The sequence below is a fragment of the Dipodomys spectabilis genome, unplaced genomic scaffold (assembly GCF_019054845.1).
Source record: "Dipodomys spectabilis isolate Male_0828 unplaced genomic scaffold, ASM1905484v1 ptg000288l, whole genome shotgun sequence".
Taxonomy (NCBI): Eukaryota; Metazoa; Chordata; class Mammalia; order Rodentia; family Heteromyidae; genus Dipodomys; species Dipodomys spectabilis.
In genome coordinates this window covers 5,656,381-5,679,515 of record NW_024870965.1, presented here as the reverse complement: position 1 = coordinate 5,679,515, position 23,135 = coordinate 5,656,381, and the positions used below count along the sequence as shown (strand labels likewise).

General features: G+C 49.6%; 1 protein-coding gene across 6 annotated transcripts; it reads right to left on the bottom strand.

Annotated features, from left to right (window-relative positions):
• Positions 1–876: 876 nt before the first annotated feature.
• Positions 877–8,936, bottom strand: Zbtb18 (zinc finger and BTB domain containing 18). 6 transcript variants are annotated; one of them, XM_042701228.1, is made up of 3 exons: positions 8,639–8,668; positions 6,861–6,943; positions 877–4,595 (listed from the first exon to the last, which is right to left on the bottom strand). In XM_042701228.1, exon 3 carries the CDS (start codon positions 4,579–4,581, stop codon positions 3,013–3,015), a length of 1,569 nt encoding a protein of 522 aa, XP_042557162.1. In that variant the 5' UTR covers positions 4,582–4,595; positions 6,861–6,943; positions 8,639–8,668; the 3' UTR covers positions 877–3,012. The 6 variants fall into 6 exon arrangements, with proteins under 6 accessions (XP_042557162.1, XP_042557163.1, XP_042557159.1 ...); XM_042701230.1 differs by lacking the exon at positions 8,639–8,668 and having other exon boundaries at positions 3,702–3,795; positions 3,908–4,595; positions 6,861–7,067; XM_042701229.1 differs by lacking the exons at positions 6,861–6,943; positions 8,639–8,668 and adding an exon at positions 8,849–8,936.
• Positions 8,937–23,135: the final 14,199 nt, after the last annotated feature.

The following is a 23,135-nucleotide window of genomic DNA, read 5'->3' as shown; positions in this document are numbered from 1 at the left end:
AGCTTACTACAAGCCATTTTATCTAAGGGTGCATTGATATCTACAGAACATAAAACTACTATTTTCGGTGTCGTTAGGTTGCGAGTTATGGACAGCTAGAGATGTCAGGGTTTTCTAAGACCTCTCAGGCCAGCTGCCCGGCTCTCCAGCTGGGAGTATGTGTGAGGACTTCAGGTGGACGGCATTGCTCCTGTGCAGTCAGCATCCCGCCTCGGGCTGACACAAAACCCACCGGCTCCGAGTTGGGATGGTAATGAAGAGGGAATAGAATTCTCTTAATTGGTGCAGTAGCCAAATAAGTACACTTTAAAATTACAGAGAGGAAATTTTAAACCTGGGATCCTCCAGCCTTCCCATTCTCCCAGTAACAGGAGGCACGCGTAGACCTCGCTCCCCTTGAGCGACGGAAAGCCTGTCAATCCGATTGCCTAGAATACCACTCATTAGCCAAGCACTCTTCCAGGAGTCAGGTCTCTTCCAACGTTCCACTTTAACTGGAACACAGGAGAACAGGTTGGCTCAATCAACTTGGGATAAATGACACGTGAGAGGAGGGTACAGCGCACGAGTTAGTGCTTGCGCGGTGGCATGAGAACCCATACTGCCTCAGGAGCATTGGACTCACAGGTTTCTAAGACATCACTTCGGCCTGCTTGATTCCTCCGCTCCAGCATGGGTCATTTTTTTTTAATGTGCACGTTAGTATCTTAAGTGACTAGAATGTTTGGACATTTCCAATTTGGGTGACCGAAGGCATTCTATTCATTTCATGAAGTCTGAATAGAACTGACATGAAAATAAAGATGTCGCATACCATACCTCCTTAGCATCTACGCAACTCATGATGGTAACAAACAGCACACAGGAGGGAGAGCGTCGGTTCATATAATTTATTGCAGTTAGCACACAGTTTAAAAATTCACCAACACACCAATAGTACAAAACTAAACAGCATTATAAGTTATTCCCCCCTCAGGAAAATAAAACATACTATGATTGTCAAGGCTAGATGTCAGTCTAAGTTTTAGAACAGAGAAAGAATGTGAACCTAAGTACAGGAAAAAGCAATTGCTCACCATGACCACAAAAGAAAATCCCAAAGAAAGTCCGCTTTCTCACAGACATTGATTGTCTTTTCTAAATTAATAAAAATTATTTTAACATAAACTGTATTAAAAAAAACTAGAAACTCTTCAAGTAACTAAAGATAATGCTCCAAGGCCATTTTCACAGCTTTGTTGTTGTTGTTTGCTTTAAATGCCATCACAGCCAAATTAACACACATTTGACCAAATATTTCCAAAACAGTCCAGCAACACACAATGGAGTTTTCCATTCAGTATCTTAAGCACAAAAATAGGCTATGTTTACAGTAGTTAAGGCGATCAAATTTTAAACAAAAGCAATTAAAAAAAAGGGGAAAAACAGCAAATGTTTTCCATGCTACTCCATAGACCATATTTGTAAGTGCAAGACAGGAAAACAAACACTGTGCAAAACGCTCTCGCCCAGCGTGCAGGTCACTCAAGCCACACGTGGGCCGCAGCCGGAGCTGCAGCTCATACTCTCACCCCTGCCCGTCAATCAAGGGAGTCCAGTCCTTTCAGCCTGGGGCTTTTTTCAGTCCATAGAATCTTTTCATGAGTTTGGGGTGGGGGGGAGGAGGGGAGGAGGAGGGAGGGTAGGGAGGGTAAGGAAGAAGAGGAGAAAAAGAAAAGGAGCACAAAAAGAAAGAGAGAGAGAGAAAGAGAGAGAAATGACCTATTGTCAATTTGTGCAGTAGTATTCTAAGAACGCTCAACTGGGTAATTGTGTACATCTAAACTCTGAGCTGGCGTAGGTCCTGTGCAATCAGGAGTTTGTTCTAAGCGCACACTGCTCATGCAAATCTTTAAGCCGTTTGTAAACATTTATATGTTCCTTGTTAAGTAGCGAAGTTATCAAATTTGCAGCTTAAATTTTTATTCAGCTTAACAGTTTCAACTTAAAGACAGTGGGAAGTCAATTTAAATTATATAAAATAAAAATAAAAACAGTGCATTTGCGTTCTTCATAACACCAGTTTTCTTTCCAAATGGTGCTATTTTTCTAAGGAAATTAAATAATTTTAAACTCACTCATTAAAGTTATACAATGCAAACAAAGACAAAAAATATATTGAAACTCATGCATTTCTGTAGCGTTAATATTTACTTTTCAAGACTCAACTAAGAGCATCAACACAACCTGTCAAGTTCTTTGACCCCCCCCCAGCCCATGTAATCAATTACAGTATACAAGAACAGTAATTCACATTTTTAAACACACACTTCAACACTGCTGAAGCTGCAATATCCTTTTCATCCCAAGCAAACCTTCACAAAGACAGTGTCCCAGGGACCCCAGTGTACTTGCAGATTACCCCGCACGGGGAACCGTCTGAAAACCAGAAGTTGCCACAGAAAGTTTTAAGTCAACTGCTTGTTTAAAAATAGATAATCCAGCATTTCAGAAATTTTCCATTTGGGTCTAAAAGCATTCAGGTTTCCAACAGCCAGAAAAGATTCATGCAATTTGAGACATAGGAAGAGGCTAATAAAACTGGAGGGGATTTCTTTCTACTTTAAAAAACAAAAACAAAAACAACAAAAACCCAGAAAAATATGGGGCAAACACACCAAAAAAAATGGACAATACGGTGTGGACAAAGTTCAGCCCCATAAGAGCGTCTTGTGACAGGGCCATCTGCTAGAAGGTTCTCGGTAGCTTCCCTGCCTACCCCTCAAAGGAAAAGACACCCCTCTATTCTCCAACTTGCTCTAAAGTTTCTTTTATCAGAATGCTAAATTAGTGAGATTCTCATGCTATTATTCTAAAGTGCAAAAACAAGTTAAGATCCCAACTTCTTAGTTCCAGGAAACAAGACTGCTTTTAGACCGTACCACAACTATATAGAATCTATGTATATATATGTATATATATATATATATATATATATATATAACTTATATATATATATATATATATATATAATTATTTCCAAAGTTCTTGGGAGCTGTCCTCTAAGGTCCAGTCTCTGACGGTGGGCAGGCTCAGCGCTTCGCTCTTGACGGACAAGGAGCTCACCAGCTCGCAGTGGAACTTGCGGATGTGTCTGTACAGGTCCCCGGACTGCGTGAACCTGCGCTCGCACCACTTGCAGGCGTGCGGCTTCTCGCGCGTGTGCACCACGGCGTGGCGGCTCAGGTTGTGCGAGTACTGGAAGCTCTTGCCGCACTGGGTGCAGGTGTAGGGCTTCTCCCCCGAGTGCGTCCTCTCGTGGCGCTTGAGCGTGTACATGCAGGAGAAGGTCTTCCCGCACAGCGAGCACGTGGGCACGTTCACATCGGCGGCGGGCTTGCTGCGGAGCCCGTCCTGCTCCCGGAAGTGTGTGCTCAGGTGGATCTGCAGGATGTGCGGGCTGGGGAAGACCTTGTTGCACAGCGGGCACATGAAGATCTGGCCCGCAGGGCTGAGGATGTTGGAGACGTAGGGCAGCAGGCCGCCCTCCACGCCGCCCTCCCCGGGGGCGCGCTCGCTCTCGGGGGTCATCATCTCGTCGTCGCTGGCCTTGTCCTCGCGGTCCAGCTCCCGCAGCACCGAGTCCTCCCGCAGCGGGGCCAGGTGCGCCGGCTCGTACGGTACCCTGTGGTTGGCGCCCGCACTGTCTTTCACAGTGCCATGTTCCATGTCATAGTCATTAGTGCCAACATCACCCTCATCACAGGACGCCTCTTTCTCCACCTTCACCTGCACCAGGCTGCTTCTCAGCACGTCCTGTGAAGAGAAATAAGAGCTGTTCAGATTGTCAACTCCCGAGAGGCTGGACTTGACAGACAGGTCCAGCACACAGTCAACATCTGCCGAATCCCTCACGGAGGTGACAGACCTCTGGGACAAAGACTCTGTGGAGCTGCAGGGGCTGGCCACTGTTTTCGCAGCTGCCGTGGCGTGCGGCTCGGCCTCGGCGCCGGCCTGGGCCAGGCCTGCGGCGTCCGACGGCAATCGCATCCACATGTTCCCGGGCTCGGCCGCCAAGTCCCGCTTGCTGGGCAGGAGGTGCAGCTTCTCCTCCTCGCCCTCATCCTCGTCGCTGGGCAGGTCGCCCGCCATGTGGCTGCTGCCATCCGACAGACTCTCCACTTTGTCCGAGCAACTCGAGGCGTCTTCTTCCTTCTTGGTGCTGTCCGCCTCAGTGGTGGCTTTCTCTTTCAGCTTCTTCTTGCAGACTTTGACAATGTCGTACATGTGCAGATAGCTGGCGGCGGCTAGCACGTCTTCGATGGGCAAGTCTTTGAACTGGAGTTTCCCTTCGTACATGAATTCAAGCAGGAGCGCGAAAGCGGGGGCTGTGACAATGTCGCTGTTCAGATGAACAATGTCCCTTTTGTCCAGCTGGTCCTTGTAGAAGAGGTGGAAGTACATGCTGCACGAGGCGAGCACGGCGCGGTGTGCTCGGAACTGGGCATCCCCCACCAGCACCGTGCAGTCGCAGAGGAAGCCCTGGTGCCGCTGCTCGCTCAGACACTGCAGCAGATGCCTACTGTGGTCTGGAAACTCCATGCTGTCTTCATAACCTGGGAAGAGAAGAGCTTCTCATTAGAGCCTGCTCGAAGCACACCGCAGCCCTCCCTCCCGCCCTCCCTCCAGTCCCCATCTAAAATAATCACCACCACCACACCACTGCTCAGCTCAGCTCCAGTCCGGCTGTGGTTCACACCCCAAGGACAGCAAATCACACACACACACACAAGACCTAAGCGCAAGGAAACGGCCTCCTCCCCACCAAGCAGCCTCTCCTCCTCCCCAAACTTCTCAAGTTTTGAAAGCTTCCACCTAATCACAGCCTCTTACAGAATGAGAGCTCAGATCTTTCGGGAGAAATTTAGCCATCTCTGCTCATCAAATTATATCCAAATAAAACCTGTAGATAGGCTTAATTTCAAAAGGAGCAATTTGTATAACAAAGCAAAGTCCCAGATATCTTCTGAAAGATTAAAGAAAAACTTGCTTTGTTACTTTGGATGCCTGTCTTTACTTGGAGAGCAGTTTAAATATGTACACATTTGGCTGAATCAGGAAAAAAAAAGAAATTGCATAATTAGACCAGAAATCAGCAAACAACTTACTTTTAAAGTCAGAGTGTTACAACAACAAGAGCCCTGTGTATAAAAACAGATGTTAGTGCTGAGATCTGCAGGTATGGCTCACGTGCAGGAGAGCAGAAGAACGACACCAACAGATGGAAAAGATCATCCTTAGTCTGAACAAACCCAAAGTCTTTTTTTTTTTTAATGAATTGAGAGGGTAAAAAGAAAGCTTCTATTTCTTTGTATGCTCCGCACTTGCACAGTATGAGCAATGAGAGGGGCTTCACCCAACTCTCAAAATCCTCATCTAAACTTGATCGCTACAAGGCAAGTCTCCTATTAACTCACACTTAAAAAAAATAAAGCCATACTTCTCTACTGAATGACAAAACTTGTACAGGTTCAACATTTAGAGACAGGAAAACAACAACAACAACAAAAAACCTCTTTCTAGAAAAGAAACTTTTTTTCCTGGCTGTGCCTTACCTCACCAGCAGAAAATACTTTGTTTCAACACAACGGGCTATACTCTCCCTTTCCCACTGCTTCCATGGTCTCAACTGAGCTGCTCTGCCCTGCTGGCTTTCTGGCCAGGAAAGACAAAGATGTGACCGTGGGCAGAGCCCTTACAAAGATAGACAGAGCCCTACTACCCCTCTGGAGACCACCTCACAAGGGCATTCCCCCAGGAAGGTGTGTGAAGTTCATACTCAGAAATTACTTCCCTTCCCCTTCTACACTTTGCCTAAAACTTTCATCCCGACCCCAAATAGATCCTGCACGATGCCACTGCTAGAATACACCAAGATCTACAATACAATCACTTTAAGTGCCCCACAGCTAACATCAATCCTAATCCTTGAGAGGGCTAAAAATAAAGATTGGAGGGCAGCTCACAAGGTAGCCGTGATCAAATTAGGAGGCTGAGAGGACAGAGGGACAGAGAAGGAAGCTTATAAACATCTGATGCAGCTGACAGTGGCCATATGGCAGCTGCTACCAGATAAAGAGATTAAGAATGGGGGAGTGCGATTACAGCTGTCTGGCCAATTCAGGCAGCTCACATCTACAAGTTCTAAATTAGTCGCTAACACAAAAACTCCTGCAAATAATTATTGTTATGCTGAAATAAAAGATCTCTTAAATATATATCTGAAAGAGGAAAATGAGGAAACTAGTCAAACTATTCTCCTAGGGACAAAAGTTCTTTTTGTTTTGTTTTTTTCCCCCTTAAGAAACCTCGGGTTTCAAAAGCACTCCAGCTGTATGTTTCAGCAGTGCTACTGACTGTTCTGAAGAATAAAGTTTCACAGTGGAATTCATTACACAACCACCTCGTTTCTTAACTGGAATCATCTTCTCATATCAATCTGAATGCTGGATTCCAGACAGTTTACCATTCTACATTCTCCCCCCCACCCCAACAAAAGGAATCTAAACAGCAGTGAACAACAAAAAAGCATTTTAATCCAAAGTGATTTCAAAAAGCTGCATTTCAAAGCCTTTCTTAACAGCCCCAAACTTGAAATATCTGTGAATTAATTTACTTGCTCAAAGAAAAGGGGCAAAAATGAAAACTAAGTAAGCCAAGACCTTCAACTCCAGGAAGACCGCCACTCACTAAGTTCCGCAAACGAGTCCTGAACTGGATTAGAAAGGCAAGGTGACTTCTCAAAAAAAAATAAAAAATAAAGATAAAACACCGAGGGAGCCGGGGGAGCGAGCCTGCCCGCGCGGGTCCGCGGCGCCTACCTCGAGGACGCGCACCCTTGCCTAGGTCCTCTCCTCGGGGTCTCGCTGGCTCCAGGTCTGTGACATCGGTGGGAACAAGCAGACTAAGGAGACAGATGCAAAGTGGAGAGGATGTTGGAGAGGAAGGCGATACCTTCTCCGCCACAGATCCGCACACACTAGCTCCCTGTCTGTGTGTTAGAATAAAAGGCTGAGGGGTGGCAGGCTGTCAGCTGCTCTGACATCATGCTCAGATGGAAATGCTACCTCCAGCTGTGCTCCTTTTAATGCCATATGCTACTCCTCTCCACTCCTGCCACCCGCTCTTTCTTAGGAGAACTTTTCTCTGCTGTTAGTATAAACAGAATACTTCAAAGTCTTCCTTCCCCCAAACTTTCCAACGCCGGCGCTGGAAGCCAGCATATGGACTTCTCTGTATTTATGGCACCGCGGCCTCCCCGCCGACAGCCCGGGGCCGTCCCGGAAATCCACCCGGGCGCCGGGGCGGCCGGGGGGGTCCTCAAACCGCCCAACCGACACCCCGGGCCCGCGTCCACGCCGCCCCCGCGGGGACAGTGTCCCGGTGTCCGAGGCGGGGGGGAGCCGCTCCCGCGCCCGCCCCCCCCCCCCGCCCCCGGCGCACGTCCACGCGCGGGATCAGCCCGCGGCCGCGGCGCTTTCTGACATCCTGGCAAGTGCCCGGGTCCGGCGAGACGAGCTCACCGGCCGCGGGGCCCGGCCGCCCGCCTGGCCTCCGCCGCGCCCCGCTCGGAGGGCGGCCCCGCGGGGTTCGCGGCCTCGGGGACGCCTGGGGGGGGCGGGCCCGCGAGTTGGGGAACTTTCCCGCGAGTTGGCGGGCCGGGGCCCGGGTAGGGACCGGGGCCGGGCCGGCCGGAGCCCCGCGCACGCCGCCGTGCACCTCCGCGGCGGGGCCTGCGGCGCCCGGCCCGGCCCCGGCCCTCTCACCCGGAGACCTGGGCACCGCGTCGCCCGCGCCGCGCCGGGCCCGGCCGCCCCCGCCTCCCCGAGTCGCGGGCCCAACTTTCTCCAACTTGGCGGGGAAGGGCGCCGCGCCGGGCGCCCCCAGGAGTCGCGTTCCCAGCCGGCCGCGCCGGGGCCCGCGTCGCCCCGCGCCGCCGCCCGGACGCTCATCCCCGCGCCCGCCCCTGCGGGCCCGCCCCGCCCGCCGCGCGGGGGCCGGGGGGTCGCGCAGCCCCGCGCGCGTCGCGCCGGGGAGCGGGGCCGCCGGAGGCCCGGGCCGGCGGCGCAGCGCGGGCGCGGGGCCGCGGGGAAACACCTCCCCGCTCGGCCGCGGAAACACCCGGGTCACGGCAACAACAAAAGAAAAGTCGCAAGAAGCGGCCGCGGGGGGAGGCGGCGGCCCCGCGCCCCTCCCCGGGCGCCGCCGCAGCTGCACCGGTCCCTGGAGCCGCGGCCGTCCCGGGCGCCTCCGCAGCTGCGGCGGCCCGCGCCCTCCCCCGCCCGCCCGCCCTCCGCACCCGGGAGGCGCCGCCGCAGCTGCACCGGCCCGCGCCCGCCCCGCGCCGCAGCTGCACCGGCCGGGGGAGGGGGCCCGGCGCCCGCACCCGCCCGACCCCGCAGCTGCGGCGGCGCCCGTCCCCGCGCCCCGGCCTCCCGCAGCTGCGCCGCCCCGACAGCTCCGACCCCGCAAACTAACTCCGCTCGCGGGGGCGCCCGGCCCGGCCGCCCGCCCGCCCGGCCGGCCGCACAGCTGGCGCCTCCGCCCGCGGGGCCCGCAGGGCGCGGGGTCAGGGGCCGGGGCCGGCGCCGGGACTCACACGGAGCGGCCCGAAGTCCCCGCGTCCCCGCCGCCGCGCGTCCTCCGCCGCCGCCGCCGCCGCCGCCGCCCGGCCGCCGCCGCCGCCGCCACCCGGCCGCCGCCGCCGCCGCCGGACTTGGTGGGCTTCCTCCTCCGCGGGCCCCCCGCCCCCCGCCCCCCGCGCCCGGCTCCGCCGCCCGCTCCCCCGCCCGCCCTCCCTCCCACCCACCCCCGCTGGCAGCCGGAGGCGCGCGGCGGAGCGGAGAGGGCCCCTCGCTCAACGGCTCCCCATGGCAGCAGCCCAGCGGCGGCCGCAGCCTGCCAGACACAGGAGCGGGCGGGAGCGGGCGCGGGGCCGCCGGCCGGGGGGCGGGGCGGGGGCCGGAGGGGCGGGGGACGCACCACGCACGCACGCGGCGGCGCCGGCCAGATGTTCCCCGGCCCGCCCCTCTCCTCCGCGCCCCCGCCCGCGCGGGGCGTCTGCGGCGGACCCCGAGCGGCGGGACCCGCTCCCCGCCCGCCCCCGGGCCGCAGACTCTTCCAATAGGAGGGCAGCGTTCCGGGAGGGCGGAGGGGACGGCGGGCAAGAGCGGAACTGACAGAGGAGACCGACCAATGGGAGAGGCGATCCGGAGCTGTCGCCCGCGCAGGCCAATCACAGGGGTCGACTCTAGGGATGGGCGGGGCTGCGGCAGCGCGGGGCGGGGCCTGCGGGCGCGGCAGTGGCGGCGGCCCTGGCGGCCGCGGCGCCCCTCCGGGTGACTTGGCCGTGAGAAAGTGAAAGGAGCCCGCGAGCGGCGGCGACAGCTGCGCGGGGAGGGCCGCGTCCCGGGGAGGGCCGCGCCCGGGGGCGGTGAGCGGGCCCCGCGGGCCCGACCCCCTCGAAAACGTACTTTGAGACGTGCGGGGCGCGGGGGCCGCCGAGGCTCAGGCGGCGCCCCTGCCGCGCGCGTCCCGGGCCCGGGCGGGGCGGGGCGGGGCGGGGGCCCCGCGCAGGTGCACGTCGGGGCGGGCCCGGCGCCCCGCGGAACTGAACTCCCGAGCCACCGAGTTTCAGGGCGTCTCCGTAGCACTGGTCCCCGGACGGACGGGCACCGAGCCGCGGCTGCCGGGCGGCGGGAAGCCGGGCGCACTTCCGCCCGGTGCCCGCCTGGCGCGGGCGCTGCGCCCCGGCCGCCCCGACCCCGCCCGCGGCCTCGCCCCGCGCCGGGCGCGCGGACGGGGCCCGGATCGCAGCGCCCCGCAGCCCCCGCGGCTGAGGCGGGCTCCACCCGGCCTCCCCGCCGCCTGGGAGGCCTCGGGCTGGGAGCCCGGAGGGTGAGACGCACCGGGAAACGACCCAGATCCGACGGCACCGACGGAACGCGAGCCTCGCCCGCGACGGCAGCGTGAGGGGAGACAGGCGGGAGCGCCCTTCCCGGCGAGCTCGGCCTCGGAGAAGGGTGGGGAGCCCCGGGGAAATCCGAGGAGTCAGCCGTGCGCCCCGGCGGCCTCGGGACAGAGCCGGGCTAACCAAGGTTCCGCGGGAGGACCCGGGGGCGGACCGCCTCCGAACCGGGACCCGCCGGGAGCGCGGACTGTGTGGCCCCGAGACAGGTTAAATAACTGGTGTTAAAGAGGTGAGGGCCCCGCCTTCCCCAGCAATCCCATCCAAGGCCCCTGGGGCAACGGCAGCCTCTCACCCCCCCCCTTCCCTCTCTCTCCCTCTCTCCCTCCCTCCCTCCCTCCCTCTCTCCCTCCCTCCCTTTCTCTCTCTCTCTCTCTCTCTCTCTGAAAAACTTACACACTTTCAGTTCTTTTTGGAAAGTCAGCACACAAAACAAAGTGGTGTCTGAGGTGTCCCACACTACAGAGTGATTACTAATTTTTATTCAGCATCCATGGGGACGTAAGGTTCCTTAGAACCCCTTCTCTAAGGCCTTGGGTCAGCAAATGAACCATGATGCCCAAGGGTAGACAAACGCCGCCTTGGCGCTCACTGGACACTATGTTGAAAATGAGCTATACAACCTGAGGGTGAGGACAGGAGGGAAACACTGGGAGAGAGTGAGGGAAGGGGTGACAGTGCCCACAAAGAAATGTCCTCTGCCTGACTCACGTACCTACCCTCTGAACATCACCTTATAATTAACAACAATAGAGAAGTTGGTCGTGGTAAAGCCAAAAATCTACTTCCTCTTCCTCCCATGCACAGGGGAGTTAGGGGAGAGGGGGCCCAAAAAGTGCCAACATTGAACTATCGCAAAAATAGAGCATTACTTTCCCTCTATAGGCATCTCATTCCTGTATAATTTCAGTTAATCCCTGCTTTCTTGGGAGTCCTGAAATTAGGGGAAGAAAAAACAAGAGAAACTGACCATTCATGGTTATGTTTCTTGCTAGGGAATAAGTTTTATGTTTTAATAACATGCATGTCGACCTGTAACAACCAACTGTATAAAGTGGTAACAGATCAAATAAAATTTAATTTGACAGGCAGCTCCATAAAGTGAATGTCTGACTTTTAAAATGTGAACCACAAGTTAGATCTTTGAAACCATCAGTGATTTTATTACACTTGATGCAATTGGTCTTGTTGAAAATTGACCTGTGAAATTCAGTGTCTGTGTGTGTGTGTATGTGTGTGTGTGCGCGCGCGCATGTGTGTGCCAATCCTGGAGCTTGAATTGAGAGCCTCCATACTGTCTCAGTTATTCAGCTCAAGCCTAGTATTGTACCACTTGAGCCACAGCTCTTCTTCAGGCTTTTTGGTGGTTAACTGGAGGTAAGAGTTTCAAGGACTTTCCTGCTGGGGCTGGCTTCAGACCTGGATCCTCAGATCTCAGCTTCCTGGGTAAGCTAGGATTAGAGGCATGAATCACCACACCTGGCAAGAGACAGTTCTGAATATTGACTTTGCATAAACTTGTTCACTTCACATATAGATTTTTTTTTCAAAAATTAGGCAAAGAACAATAAAAGGCCAGATAGACCAAGGTGTAATGTTAATAACGACTATAAATAAATTGTGACTGGAAGTTAACCTATTTATCTCGTGTGTGTGTGCGTGTGTGTGTGCGTGTGTGTATGTGCGCGTGTGTGTATGTGCGCGCGCATGCACGCGTGCTGGTCCTGAGGCTTGAACTCAGCGTGGCCTCTGTTCCTGAAGTTGTTTTTTTTTTTTGCTCAAGGCCACTGCTTTACCACCGCTCTACTTCTGCCTTTTTTTTTTTTGGTGCCTAATTGGAGATAAGAGTCTCACAGACTTACCTTCCTGGGCTGGTTTTGAACTACAATCCTCAGATCTTAGCATCCTGAGTAGCTAGGATGACAGGCATGAGCCACTGGCATTGGACTCAACGAATCTGTTTTTGAGGTGTGTCTGGATTGCTCAGGCTGGCTTTAAAGTGGCCTTGGGAGATGTGCTTGCCTCAGGCACCCAGGCAGCTGGGAGTTGCCCTACTTCCTGACCCTGACTTTCCCTCTCTTCCCCCACCAGACCCCACCTCTCCTCCTCTTCCCGTCTTACTCCTAGCTTTCAGAAATTGGTGGGCTGATTGATATGGTCTAAAGGGAGAAGGAGGCATAAAAACCCAACTGAGACAATCACTTAAACATAAAGAAAAGCTGGGCCCTGGTGGCTCACACCTGTAATCCTAGCTACCCAGGAGACTGAGATCTGAGGATTGTGGTTCAAAGCCAGCCCGGGCAGGAAAGTCTATGAGACTCTTATCTCCAATAAACCACTAGAAACCCTCAAGTGGTGCTGTGGCTCAAGTGGTAGAGCGTTTCCTCTTGCGCTGAAGAGCACAGGGACAGCGCCCAAGCCTAGAGTTCAGTCCCCACGACTGACCAAAAAAAAAAAAACCAAACAAACCAAAAAACCTATAAAAAACTCAAAACACATGCCACGATAATGAACAGAGAGCTCATATGGTATATAGCTTGGTCTTTAAACCAAATTCTGCAGATCACACCTATAGCAGGTCATCCCCAGGGTAGTAGGTTCTGTGATCCTCGAAGCTGTTCATTGAGCTCCTGTACTGCAGCAAGCCTGCACTGGAGAGAACACAGCCACATCTCAGCCCTGAGGACACAGGCGCTCAGGATTTGCACCTGCGCTGGGACTCCCCAGCCTGAGCGCCCAGGACAGGGAGAGCCTCCAGGAATTCAATCCTGTGGAGTGAGAAGGGCAGAGAGTCTTCCCAGAACTGCTTGTCCTGTGTGGCCAGTTTTCAGCTGCTTCCTGTAAATCAGCGCTGTGCAGAGAGCAAAATGGCTGAAGGAGGCAGATCTCTCCAGATAAGTTAGAACTAGGCTGACCAGAGAGTCTAGAAGAAAGCAAAGCGCCTCTTCATGCCATTCAATCCATACCTGTTTCTCAGCTTGTTCTCTCTCTCTCTCTCTCTCTCTCTCTCTCTCTCTCTCTCTCTCTCTGTGTCAATAAAGTATATTACACAATGGCATAGTGGGGCGTTTTATAGTTAACTTCTTTTATTTGTTTATGTTTGTTTTCCATGCTGGGAATGAACCCAGGGCCTTGCCTGCCAGGCAGGTGTCTACTGGGGCTCCACACCCCTGGCCCACCCCAGGCAAGTTCTGAACCCTAAGCTAGTTCCCGTCCTTGCTACACTGAAGTTCTTCCTGAAGTCCATCGTGGCAGATCAAGCCATTAAAGAATTACTATCTATTTTTATTTTCTGGCAGCACTAGGATTGAACTCAGGGCCTTGTGCCTGCTAGGCAGGCATTCTTTCACTTGTTCTACCCTCTCAGCCTAGTTAAAAATAATTTAAATGTTATCCAAAACAAAATAAAGGAATACAGGCAGCTGAACCGTCCTTTAAAACCACAGTGAACCTCCCAAAGCTACATGCTAGAATTTATTTAATTTGGATAACTGGAAGATACATTCATTTCATCTGAAGGTTTGTATTCTAGATTTAATTTTCAAAAATAAATGAAACATAAGACTTTTCCAGATGCATTTACTGGACTGGGAAGGTGGCTCAGTGGTAGAGCGCTAGCCTTGCATGCATGAGGCCCTGGGTTAGATTCCTCAGCACCACATAAGCAGAAAAAGCCGGAAGTGGCACTGTAGCTCAAGTGGTAGAGCGCTAGCCTTGAGCTGAAGAGCTGAGGGACAGCGTCCAGGCCCAGAAATCAGGCCCCATGACCAACAACAACAACAACAAAGATAGATTTACTAAGAACCTATGATATTCATAACTCTTCCCATTTTAAGTATTTACAATTCCCTGACCTGAAGTGCCACCGGCAGGGCAATTGTATATGTGTTCAAGTACATGTGTGTGTAAAGGGTGTGCATGTGTGTGTGTGTATATACACTGTATATGATCAAGATAGCATGTTTCAGTCATTAGGTTAGTTTTTCTGGTTTGAAAAGTATGTAAACTATGTAGTAGATAAAAGGCACTTGTCTTGTTCAAAATAAAAGAATCAAATTTCTATGTATTTAAACACCAACTTAAGTATTATATTCAGCTGCCTCATCGGGGACTTGTGGGAATCCAGGGTGTTAGTGAACTCAGACAACATGAAGAACAGCTGAGCACTGTCACACGTGGGCAGCAGCCTGCACAACTCAGAGCCACTCAGGTGCTGTGCTTCTGTGTGTGTGTGTGTGTGTGTGTGTGTGTGTGTGTGTGTGTGTATGTGTGCGCGTGCGCACACCTTGCTCTGCACCCAGAAGTCGTCCCTTCCTTGTGTCATGTGACCCCTGAACACAGCACCTTGGTGGTCCCAAACAAGCAGGAAAGCTGTCCATCTCTGAAGTCACTCCCTGAGAACTTGGAATACGTTAGAGAAATACAGAGCTACAACGGCGTGACTCTGTCAAACTTCTGCCATTTGCCAGGTGACAGCAATACACTAAAATGCCATCCTCTTTACATTGATCTTTATTTTGTATAAATGTGAAGCCCATGGACAATATTGAGACTTTTTTCTTTCAGTGGCTAAAATATTGTTGCTGCCAAATAAATGCATAGCAATCCCAGACCTGGTTTTAAAAATTCTCCATGAAAAGCTATACATTTAAGAAAAATGTATATTCTGTATATTTAAGAAAAAAGTCTCAACACCTACTAAATTCAAAGTACTGGTAGTAGCAGGAGCAGACAGAAGGTTAAATCTCGCTCCAGAAACTTCCTTCGCCCTTAACGATCACATGGAACTCGGGAAGTTACTTCCCTTACAAAGAACTAGCATTTATGCTTAAGACTAAAATGATTATTTTTAAAGGATCCATTTTACAATGCAAATGTGTATCTAAATTAAACCCAGTAAAAATAAGCATTTTAAACTCCGCCACAGTGATGAGGATGGGACAATGGGGTGTGGAGAGCAGCGTCTCGGCCCCCCCTGGGGACCAGAAGCCCCCTGGGTTGGTCTGCGCATGTTGGCTGCGTTCGCCCAGCAGCCCATGGCTTAGAAGTTGTTTGACAAGACCAAGGCTGTTCAGCCAGGTCAAAACCAAAATGAAAGGGAGGGCCACAAAGGAAGAGGAAAAATTCCCTAAACGGACATCCAGTCGACCATGCCCAGCATGCTATGGACAGAGACAGGGATGCGAGTCCCTAAGACAGAGCAGCAGGACTGAGGCACTACTGGGCATTTTTGCTAGAGCTGGGTGACAGGGTGAGAAGAGGAGGTAAGGCCGGCTGCTCTACAGAAGAGGAGGAGGGCTTTAAAGAGAGGGAGAAGAAGCTGGGCACTGGTGGCTCACGCCTATAATCCTAGCTACTCAGGAGGCTGAGATTGAGGATCGCGGGTCAAAGCCAGCCCAGGCAAGAAAGTCCATGAAACTCTTATCTCCAATAAACCACCAGAAAACCAGAAGTGGCACTGTGGCTCAAGTGGTAGAGCGCTAGCCTTGAGCTGAAGAGCTCAAGGGACAGCGCCCAGGCCCAGAGTTCAAGCCCCACCACTGACCGCCACAAAAAAAAACAACAAAGAGAGGGGCCGATCCCAGGGGAGGAAGACGGTGAGGGGCCAGCAGTGACGTGAGGCGAGCAGAGATGTCAGAACGTCTGTCCAGGTGCTGCGCGTCCATGCCACTGTCTCATCACCTGCCACTTGCTAACTGTCCTGAAGTAATGTTTCAGGACATCGCTAGCCCAAGGTGAAAGGGCTAGCATGTACACGGCCAGCAATTCCCTGATGTAAAGTGTCACCGACAGGGCAATTGTGCACGTGTGTGTGACACGTGAACTGGTGTGCAAGCATGTATGTGATCAAGACAGACTGTGTGTCCATCCTTGGCTTTTCCAGCAAGACTGAATAAATACAAACTAAAATTTCCTCCTACAGGGTGAGAGTTTCATAGCACATTTGTTATTACATCGTCTTAGGGAAACCACCACCACATGAAGAACACGAACCCCTCAGCGGCCTCATGAACGCCATCTTAGAAATACATTTGTTTGCTCCCCACCGCCCCCCCGACCAGTTTCCCCAACGCTGTCACACTGAGGACCTGCTACTGGGCACATTGGCCTCCATGCAAAGTATTTGGCACCAGGGTTCATACCAGATGCATAAATGACCACTGCCAAGAAACAAGGTTGAACACTGGGTCTTTGATGAAGTGGAACAGAAAAATCTCATGCTATAGATGGTTTGGCTTTTAGTTGTGGGTCTCCTGCATGCTGAGCAATGCTCCACCACTGAACAGCAGCGCTGGCCCCTGGACTGCTGCTTCTCCCCATCTTCCTTCACAGGTCAGCAGCAGTGTCTTAGCACCTACAACGCTGCCCTGCATGGAAGAGCCATTCGGGGACTAGGTGAGAAGGGGAAGAGGAAAGAAGGAAGGGATGGAGGAAAGCAGAGGCAGGGTGAGAGGAGACATGGAAAGTGATGTACACTTTCGCGTTTGTCTGCAGGCTACAAGAAAGGGCAGTGCTCTACGTTTCAAGCAGCCTCTTCTAGCGCTGCAGGTAGCGCTTATTTTGTGAGAATATCAAACAGACGCACAAAGCCTACGTACTTTCTTCAGGCTGTTCTATCCCGCATGGATGTGGTCTGGTAGGATCAGAGCAACTCTGTGTCTTACGTGAAGAGTGTTTCCTCTCGCTGGACGCTGTGGTGCCTGCGGTGGTCCCAGCCACTCAGGAGGCTGAGGCAGGAGCGTCACTCCACTTCAGCCGTTCAGGGCCAGCCTGGACACCATGGCAGGATCCTCTCTTCAGTGGAAAAACAATTCATCTTTTGTAGATGAGTTATTGTTTCATTGTTGTGCTGTTATTTTTATTGTTTGGAGAAGAATCTTGAGAGGGATTAGTAAGTCCAGGGCCCCAAGTGTAGGTTGGTAAATGTCAGTGCTAGCTGACATCAGTCGCTGACCTGCAGGTATCTAGGCCATTCTGAAACTAAAAGAAAACCCTGCGGGGCCCAGTGGTCCTTGGCTGAATCATCCGGGACTTGCGGGCCAGCCTGGCCAATGGAGGGAGAACTTGCTTGGAAACAAAACAAAACAAAACCCTCCATTGTTTAAAAACAAATTAGACTCTTCCATGCTTTGGAAAAAAATGAGTCTATTGGTTTTGTTTTTCATTCTTAAGAAAACAGTCCGTGATTCCAACTGAACCAGATAGGCAAGCTAAAAATATAAGGAAAGAAATGAGTCCTAACTTCTCAAGCATAGCTTCAAGTAAAGACGTACGCAGTTGGCGTGGATGGGTAGAAACGAGGCCATCTCAGGGCAGAGGCCTCCCTCTCTGTGGTCCTCTGGAGACAGCAGGTCCTCGGACACCAGGGTGTATCCTGTGACTGCAAGAGAAAAGACTGTATTTTCATTTGCATGGTTTGCTAGGTTTTATTTGGCAGATATAATATCACAAGCTACACAGAGCCCATAAAACAGAGTGGGAACAGCAGCTCATTTGGTGGCAGAATGTAATGGTTATGGCTAAAGGGCTTACATAATTCATCTCAAACCCTTATGCCTCTATTTATTGTTGTTTAAATGAAAATTAAAGTCTCACAGCCAGAAGGAGAGATCTGGTCAGAAATGTGATTGAGAATCTTTCTTCTTACCCAGTATCTGAGATTATCAATCTGTGACACTTAAACACAGCTATGTAAATATGCTAGAAGGAAAATACTTCGCCCAAGCAACTTAGTACTGCCTCTCTCCATTTCTGCTTTTCCCAACAACTCTAAAACTCAGGCACAATGGGAATGGGTGGAGAGAAGACCGTGTGCACTGCTCCGACTTGAAAATCCTGGTTAGGCTCTTGGCAACAGGAAGCTACGGTTAGGAGGCGATGTTTGCTATCATGTAACGTTTAGCACAAGAGAACATCCGGGGTAGGGGATGAAAGAACAATACCTCAGAAAGTCCACGCAGAGATTTCACAGACGTACAGTGGCTCTTAATTTATTAGAAATATTTCTCTTATATCATACTGCTAAAAAGTTTTTCATTCATGATTTTAAATAACTTTATTCTTACAAGAGTAGAAACACTGTCAACTGTGCATGTTCCTATAGACCTGCTATTGTGGGGGAAAACTGGAATTTTGGGGTAGCGGGAAATTTTTGTTTCTGTTTTTCATTTTGGAAGAAACAGGACTGAGGGTGACACTGTCCAAAAAGAAATGCACACTTTATCTGACCTATATGACTGTAACCCCTCTGTGTACCACCTTTATAATAGCAATGAAAAAATAATAACGAAAGGAAACAGGCCTGAAAATAGAGTTTGTTGAAGACAGAGACATCTAACCCAAGGCCTTTCAAATGCTAGGACAGTGTAGGTAAGTTTGAAAGTGGCAATAACCACAGTAGCAGTTTCATGGAAATGGAACTATATGGTTGAAAACATGTGTAAAATAATGTACAGTAATCTACCTGGTGCAAATTTCATGCAGCATATATACATTACTGTAATATACTTTACAATGCCAATTAAAACTGCTTGCCATTCAATGGGGTGGGACAGCATCATGTTTCTGGGCCATTGTCATTCTATAATTAGTGTGCTTAAGAAGAAAAGTAACAAATTAAAACTTAAACTTAAAAAAAATGAACCAGCATACCCTTTTCATACAAGATGGACAGTTAAATATATTCCTTTTGAAAACATTTATTATCAAGGTGATGTACGGAGGGGTTACAGTTATATGGTAATGAGTTCAAGTTGTACAGATCATTTCCAACATCTTGTCTTGTGAGTATCGCTGCTGCATTGGTTCCCCCTTTATCCTTTGTCTCACCATTTTGTTGTTCCCTTCCCTTCCCTAATTCAGACACATGTACCCAGGGCACCAAAATCAAATGCAGTGACAACAGGGGATAAGTCATAGGAAAACAAAAAGAAAAAAAACTCATATAGTACATTAACAACAACAACAACAAAGAAAAACCTCTTGTTTCCATGTCTTGGAGTTTATTTTGCTTAGCATCATCTGACATGGTCATATATACATAGCAATTGAGCTACTCATCTGCTGGGACCATCTTAGACATATACTAATTATTACAAATGAGGGATCTATGTTTCTTTGGGTCTGGCTTACTTCACTTCATATGATTTTTTCTAAGTCTTTCCGGTTCCTTACCAATAGGGCGATGTCATTCTTTCTGATGGAAGCATAGAATTCCATTGTGTCAATACACTCTTAATAGTTTATTCATTTATGTTAATAAGCAAAAGTCATGTGGCCTAAATTCTACTCAACATGAGTCATACAGTGGCTGTTTTTGAAATTGGGCTATCACTCTTGATTTTAGAACTTCTTCATTACCTTTAGATAAATCAATATGGATACTAAAGTGATTAGCTTGAACTTTCCAATTTTGAAAACATTATGCCATTTAGGTTGTTGCTGTCTACATACAGCAACCAATTTGGAGGGAAAGACAAATACAGAAAGTTATTTTAAGCCACTATTAAGTGCAAGTAAATAACTCATTTTCTAAATAATGAGATAATTGGTGGCATTCATCTTGCTTTGGTAGTAAGCCCATGAGCAGCATGTGTATGTGTGTGTGTGTGTGAGTGTGAGTGTATGAGTGTGCATGTAAGACAGAGAGAAAGAAAACACATAGCTTTAATTGTATATCTTCCTAGCTTAATAGGCATCCGTCTAAATAATAATCCAAGAAACATTCAGAAACAAATAGAGCATTATATGTTTTCATTTGAAACAACAGTATCATGGTCATAAGTACTCATAACTACACTATAGCCTTATGCATTTATTCTTCCTAGGAATATGTTTCTTAGCCAATCTACATTTACCCCCTAATCAACTGATTTTGATGCCTGTCCAGTGGCTAGGAAGGATCTGATAAAAGGAAAGAGAAAAAGATGAAGATAATTTCAGGAAGAAAGAAAAAAATCAAAAAAGGGGAGAGGAGAATGAAGAGAATCCAGTTAAGGTAGGCAAAACTTTTAGAAATAAAACCATTTGAGAAGTTTTCAGTTGGTCTTTTTCCCAACAAGCATGTTTTTGGGGTAGTATATTCTTGTTAAGTTTTGGGGATAGAACCCAGGGCCAGAGCAAACTTCTAGGTAAGTACCTTACCCCAAGCGACACCCAGGCCTCCATACTTTTTTTTTTAAATTGGAACTAATGTGTTCTAATATTTTGCTTTTTAGAAAAACCTCTCCTCTACTAAACTGAAAACAAAGGAATTAATGTCTGAAACATCTAGAAGCTGCAATCTTGATTATAAGCTAAAGGCATGTGCTGTGCAATGGGGCCACCCCTCTACTCGGAGACATGCGCCTTCTCAAGCTAGAGAGGGCCAGGAAGAGAACAAAGATGACTTTCCCTCTGAAAGACACTGAGCACAGAGGAGCTTCGCTTTGGTGCCTGCCTGTCATCCGTGTAGAAGACGTTGGCGTGGTCAGTGCGAGCATCAGATCCCATTCCCAAGTGAGCAACATCTCCTACCGACGTCTGGAGCCTCCGGACCTGGCCTCCGTCCCACACGCTCCTAGTCAAGTCTTCTTTGTTTGAGCTCTTACGGCATACGACCACTGATTTTTTTTTGTTGTTGTTCTAGGGATGCAATCTTCAGTAGTCCTTATTTTCACTCAAAATTACAACACAGGGGCCAAATGGCCAATGCTATACAGATGGCCAAATAGATAATAAAGACTCAGTTCATGAATAATATCCACTCCAAAAGAGGACAAAAGCAACAGGAAAAAAGAGCCCAAATTGGACAAAATGTGCATGCTATATTTAAAAAAAAACACACACACGCGATCATTGTCAGAGATCATTAAGGGTGCCCTGTAGTTTTAATTATATGCCAGTGGCACCAATTTGGTGTGACTGTTTGCTCTTGGAGTCAATAAAAAAAGTCATAACTGCCATCAAATTTAAATTTAATTTATTTTCTACACAGCCCTTTCTGTTTTCCTTGTTTTTTTCTCTTTTATAACATTAACACTTTTTTTGTTAAGGAATGTGTGAAAGATTAATTTGTGGAATGAGGGGAGCTGTGGCTGCAGAGCGCAGGACAGATGGCGTGGGACGAGCCGGCCTCCTCTGTTGCTGCTTGCTGCAAGTGAGTGCGCGCAGCTACTGCCACCAGCACCCGTTCTTTTGGGGGCCCTGCAGAAGGTATGTTCTGGGACCCACAGGCTGGCTCTGCTACCTGGGATGCAATCCACACTGTACCCTACACAACCGTACTCTGTCCAAGTTTTCTTAGAGTCCTGGACCCCATTCATTTGGAAGCTGCATTTCCATATACTTCCACAGACTCTTGTGGAAAGCAGAATGGAACATACTTTTTCCTGCTAAACTGACTCCACGGAGATGAATTAATGATTTGTCTTTGCTGAAGTTCCATACTGCAAAGCCAAATGCAGGAAAGTTTAGATGCAGAAGAGAATTAGTATTATTTTTTAAAATGGTTGGGGCATCGGTCAAAAAGTTCTCATGTTGAAGAGGATTTAAAAAAAAAAAAACTGTCAGAAAACGACAATGTGCAATTTTTGCCTTGGAACAACCCGAATTTACACATAAGTACTGTAGGAGTTTGCTATTGTAAAGGTTCCTATCGAAGAATAAAGCAATTACTGCAGAAAATCACTGTCATATGGCGTGCACAGACACTGGGAAGAGAAGTAGAACTTTGAGGAGGAAGGGGGGAATTGAGGACAGCAAGTGAGAAGGGAAGAGGGGAGTTCTTTTTATGCACAAAGAGATCTATTAACAATCTCTTTATCAGTTGCTTTCTTCCTCCTGAAGTGAACCAGCTTGCAGAGCTCAGAAGGAGGCTTCAGCGAAGTGGGCCTGTGGGGAGGAGTGAGTGCAAGTGTCAAGGTTATGGCCCATTCAAGGTGAGGTTTGCCTCAAGTAAAGCGCCGAGCGCCTCAGCCTCCACCTGCCTTGCCCCACAGGCAAGGTCACGCATGGAGAACGTCAGCCGCTCTGCCACCCGCACTCTGCTTCTTCGGCAGCCCCAATGCTGCTGTATGGTGGTCAGAGTGCTCAGGGTAGGGGGCTTGGTCTGGAAGGGGTTGTTTATGATTATGTTATTTTCCTAACTAGAAACAGGGAAAAAGGCAGCGGTCCAAAATTGTACCTGGTTGTCGTACCAGCTCTGCTGGAGGCCCACGTGTGGTCGGAGGTCCTGGCACAGGCACTTCCATATGATTGCAGCACCCATCTGATGCCAGGCGGCCCCTAACTACCTCACTGTAGCCGAGTCACTGCCCGAGCCCTGGTCTCCACTGCAGTAAAAACTGGCAAGGCAGTCTGAGCGAGTACCTTCATTATACAGTTAGAGAAGAATTAGGAATGACTGTTCTTGTAAAGGAATGTGCTGTACACCCTGCTGGCAGAAGCGAACTCCCAAGTTCTGAGAAGTCATTTTTGCAACGTTCTTGAACACCTGACATCTATCTGAGGGCTCTTCAGTATTTATTCTGTTTCCTTAAGGGAACGTAGGAGCAGGGTTGGGGTGTGACTACATGGGTGTGGTATGAAAGAAAAGGGGAGACACAATGAAATCCAACCAACGTCGCATCGTATGGGGAGACTATACCTAGGAATGTTAGCAAACAGGGGTGAAATCTGGTATGTATGTGTGTGCATAAATAAATACATAAGGATGCATATAGATTTATAAAATAGAGTTCACCAAAAGGAAACAGGTCAAGGTATCTACCTTATATCTAACCTAAAGAAAGTTATCTATTACAGATTTGTGTTATAAGAATTTGACTATATTTCTATACATACAGAAAAGAAAGGTACAGCAAGTCTTTCAGCAAACCCTAACATATGCACACACACAACACACACACACACACACACACACACACACAGAGGCTCAGAATAGAGTATCTATTCACAAATCAATGCAATGATCCATACTAGCCTTGCTTATATTGAAGCAACTGCAGTCTGTTATTTTGTGCTCTTACACTTATAATTAGTTCGGTGTATGCTCATGCCCCAAATGTAAAGTCTCTTCATTTTTTCTTTCCTAGTTGATGCAGATATGTGTGTGTGTGTGTGTGTGTGTGTGTGTGTGTGTGTGTGTGTG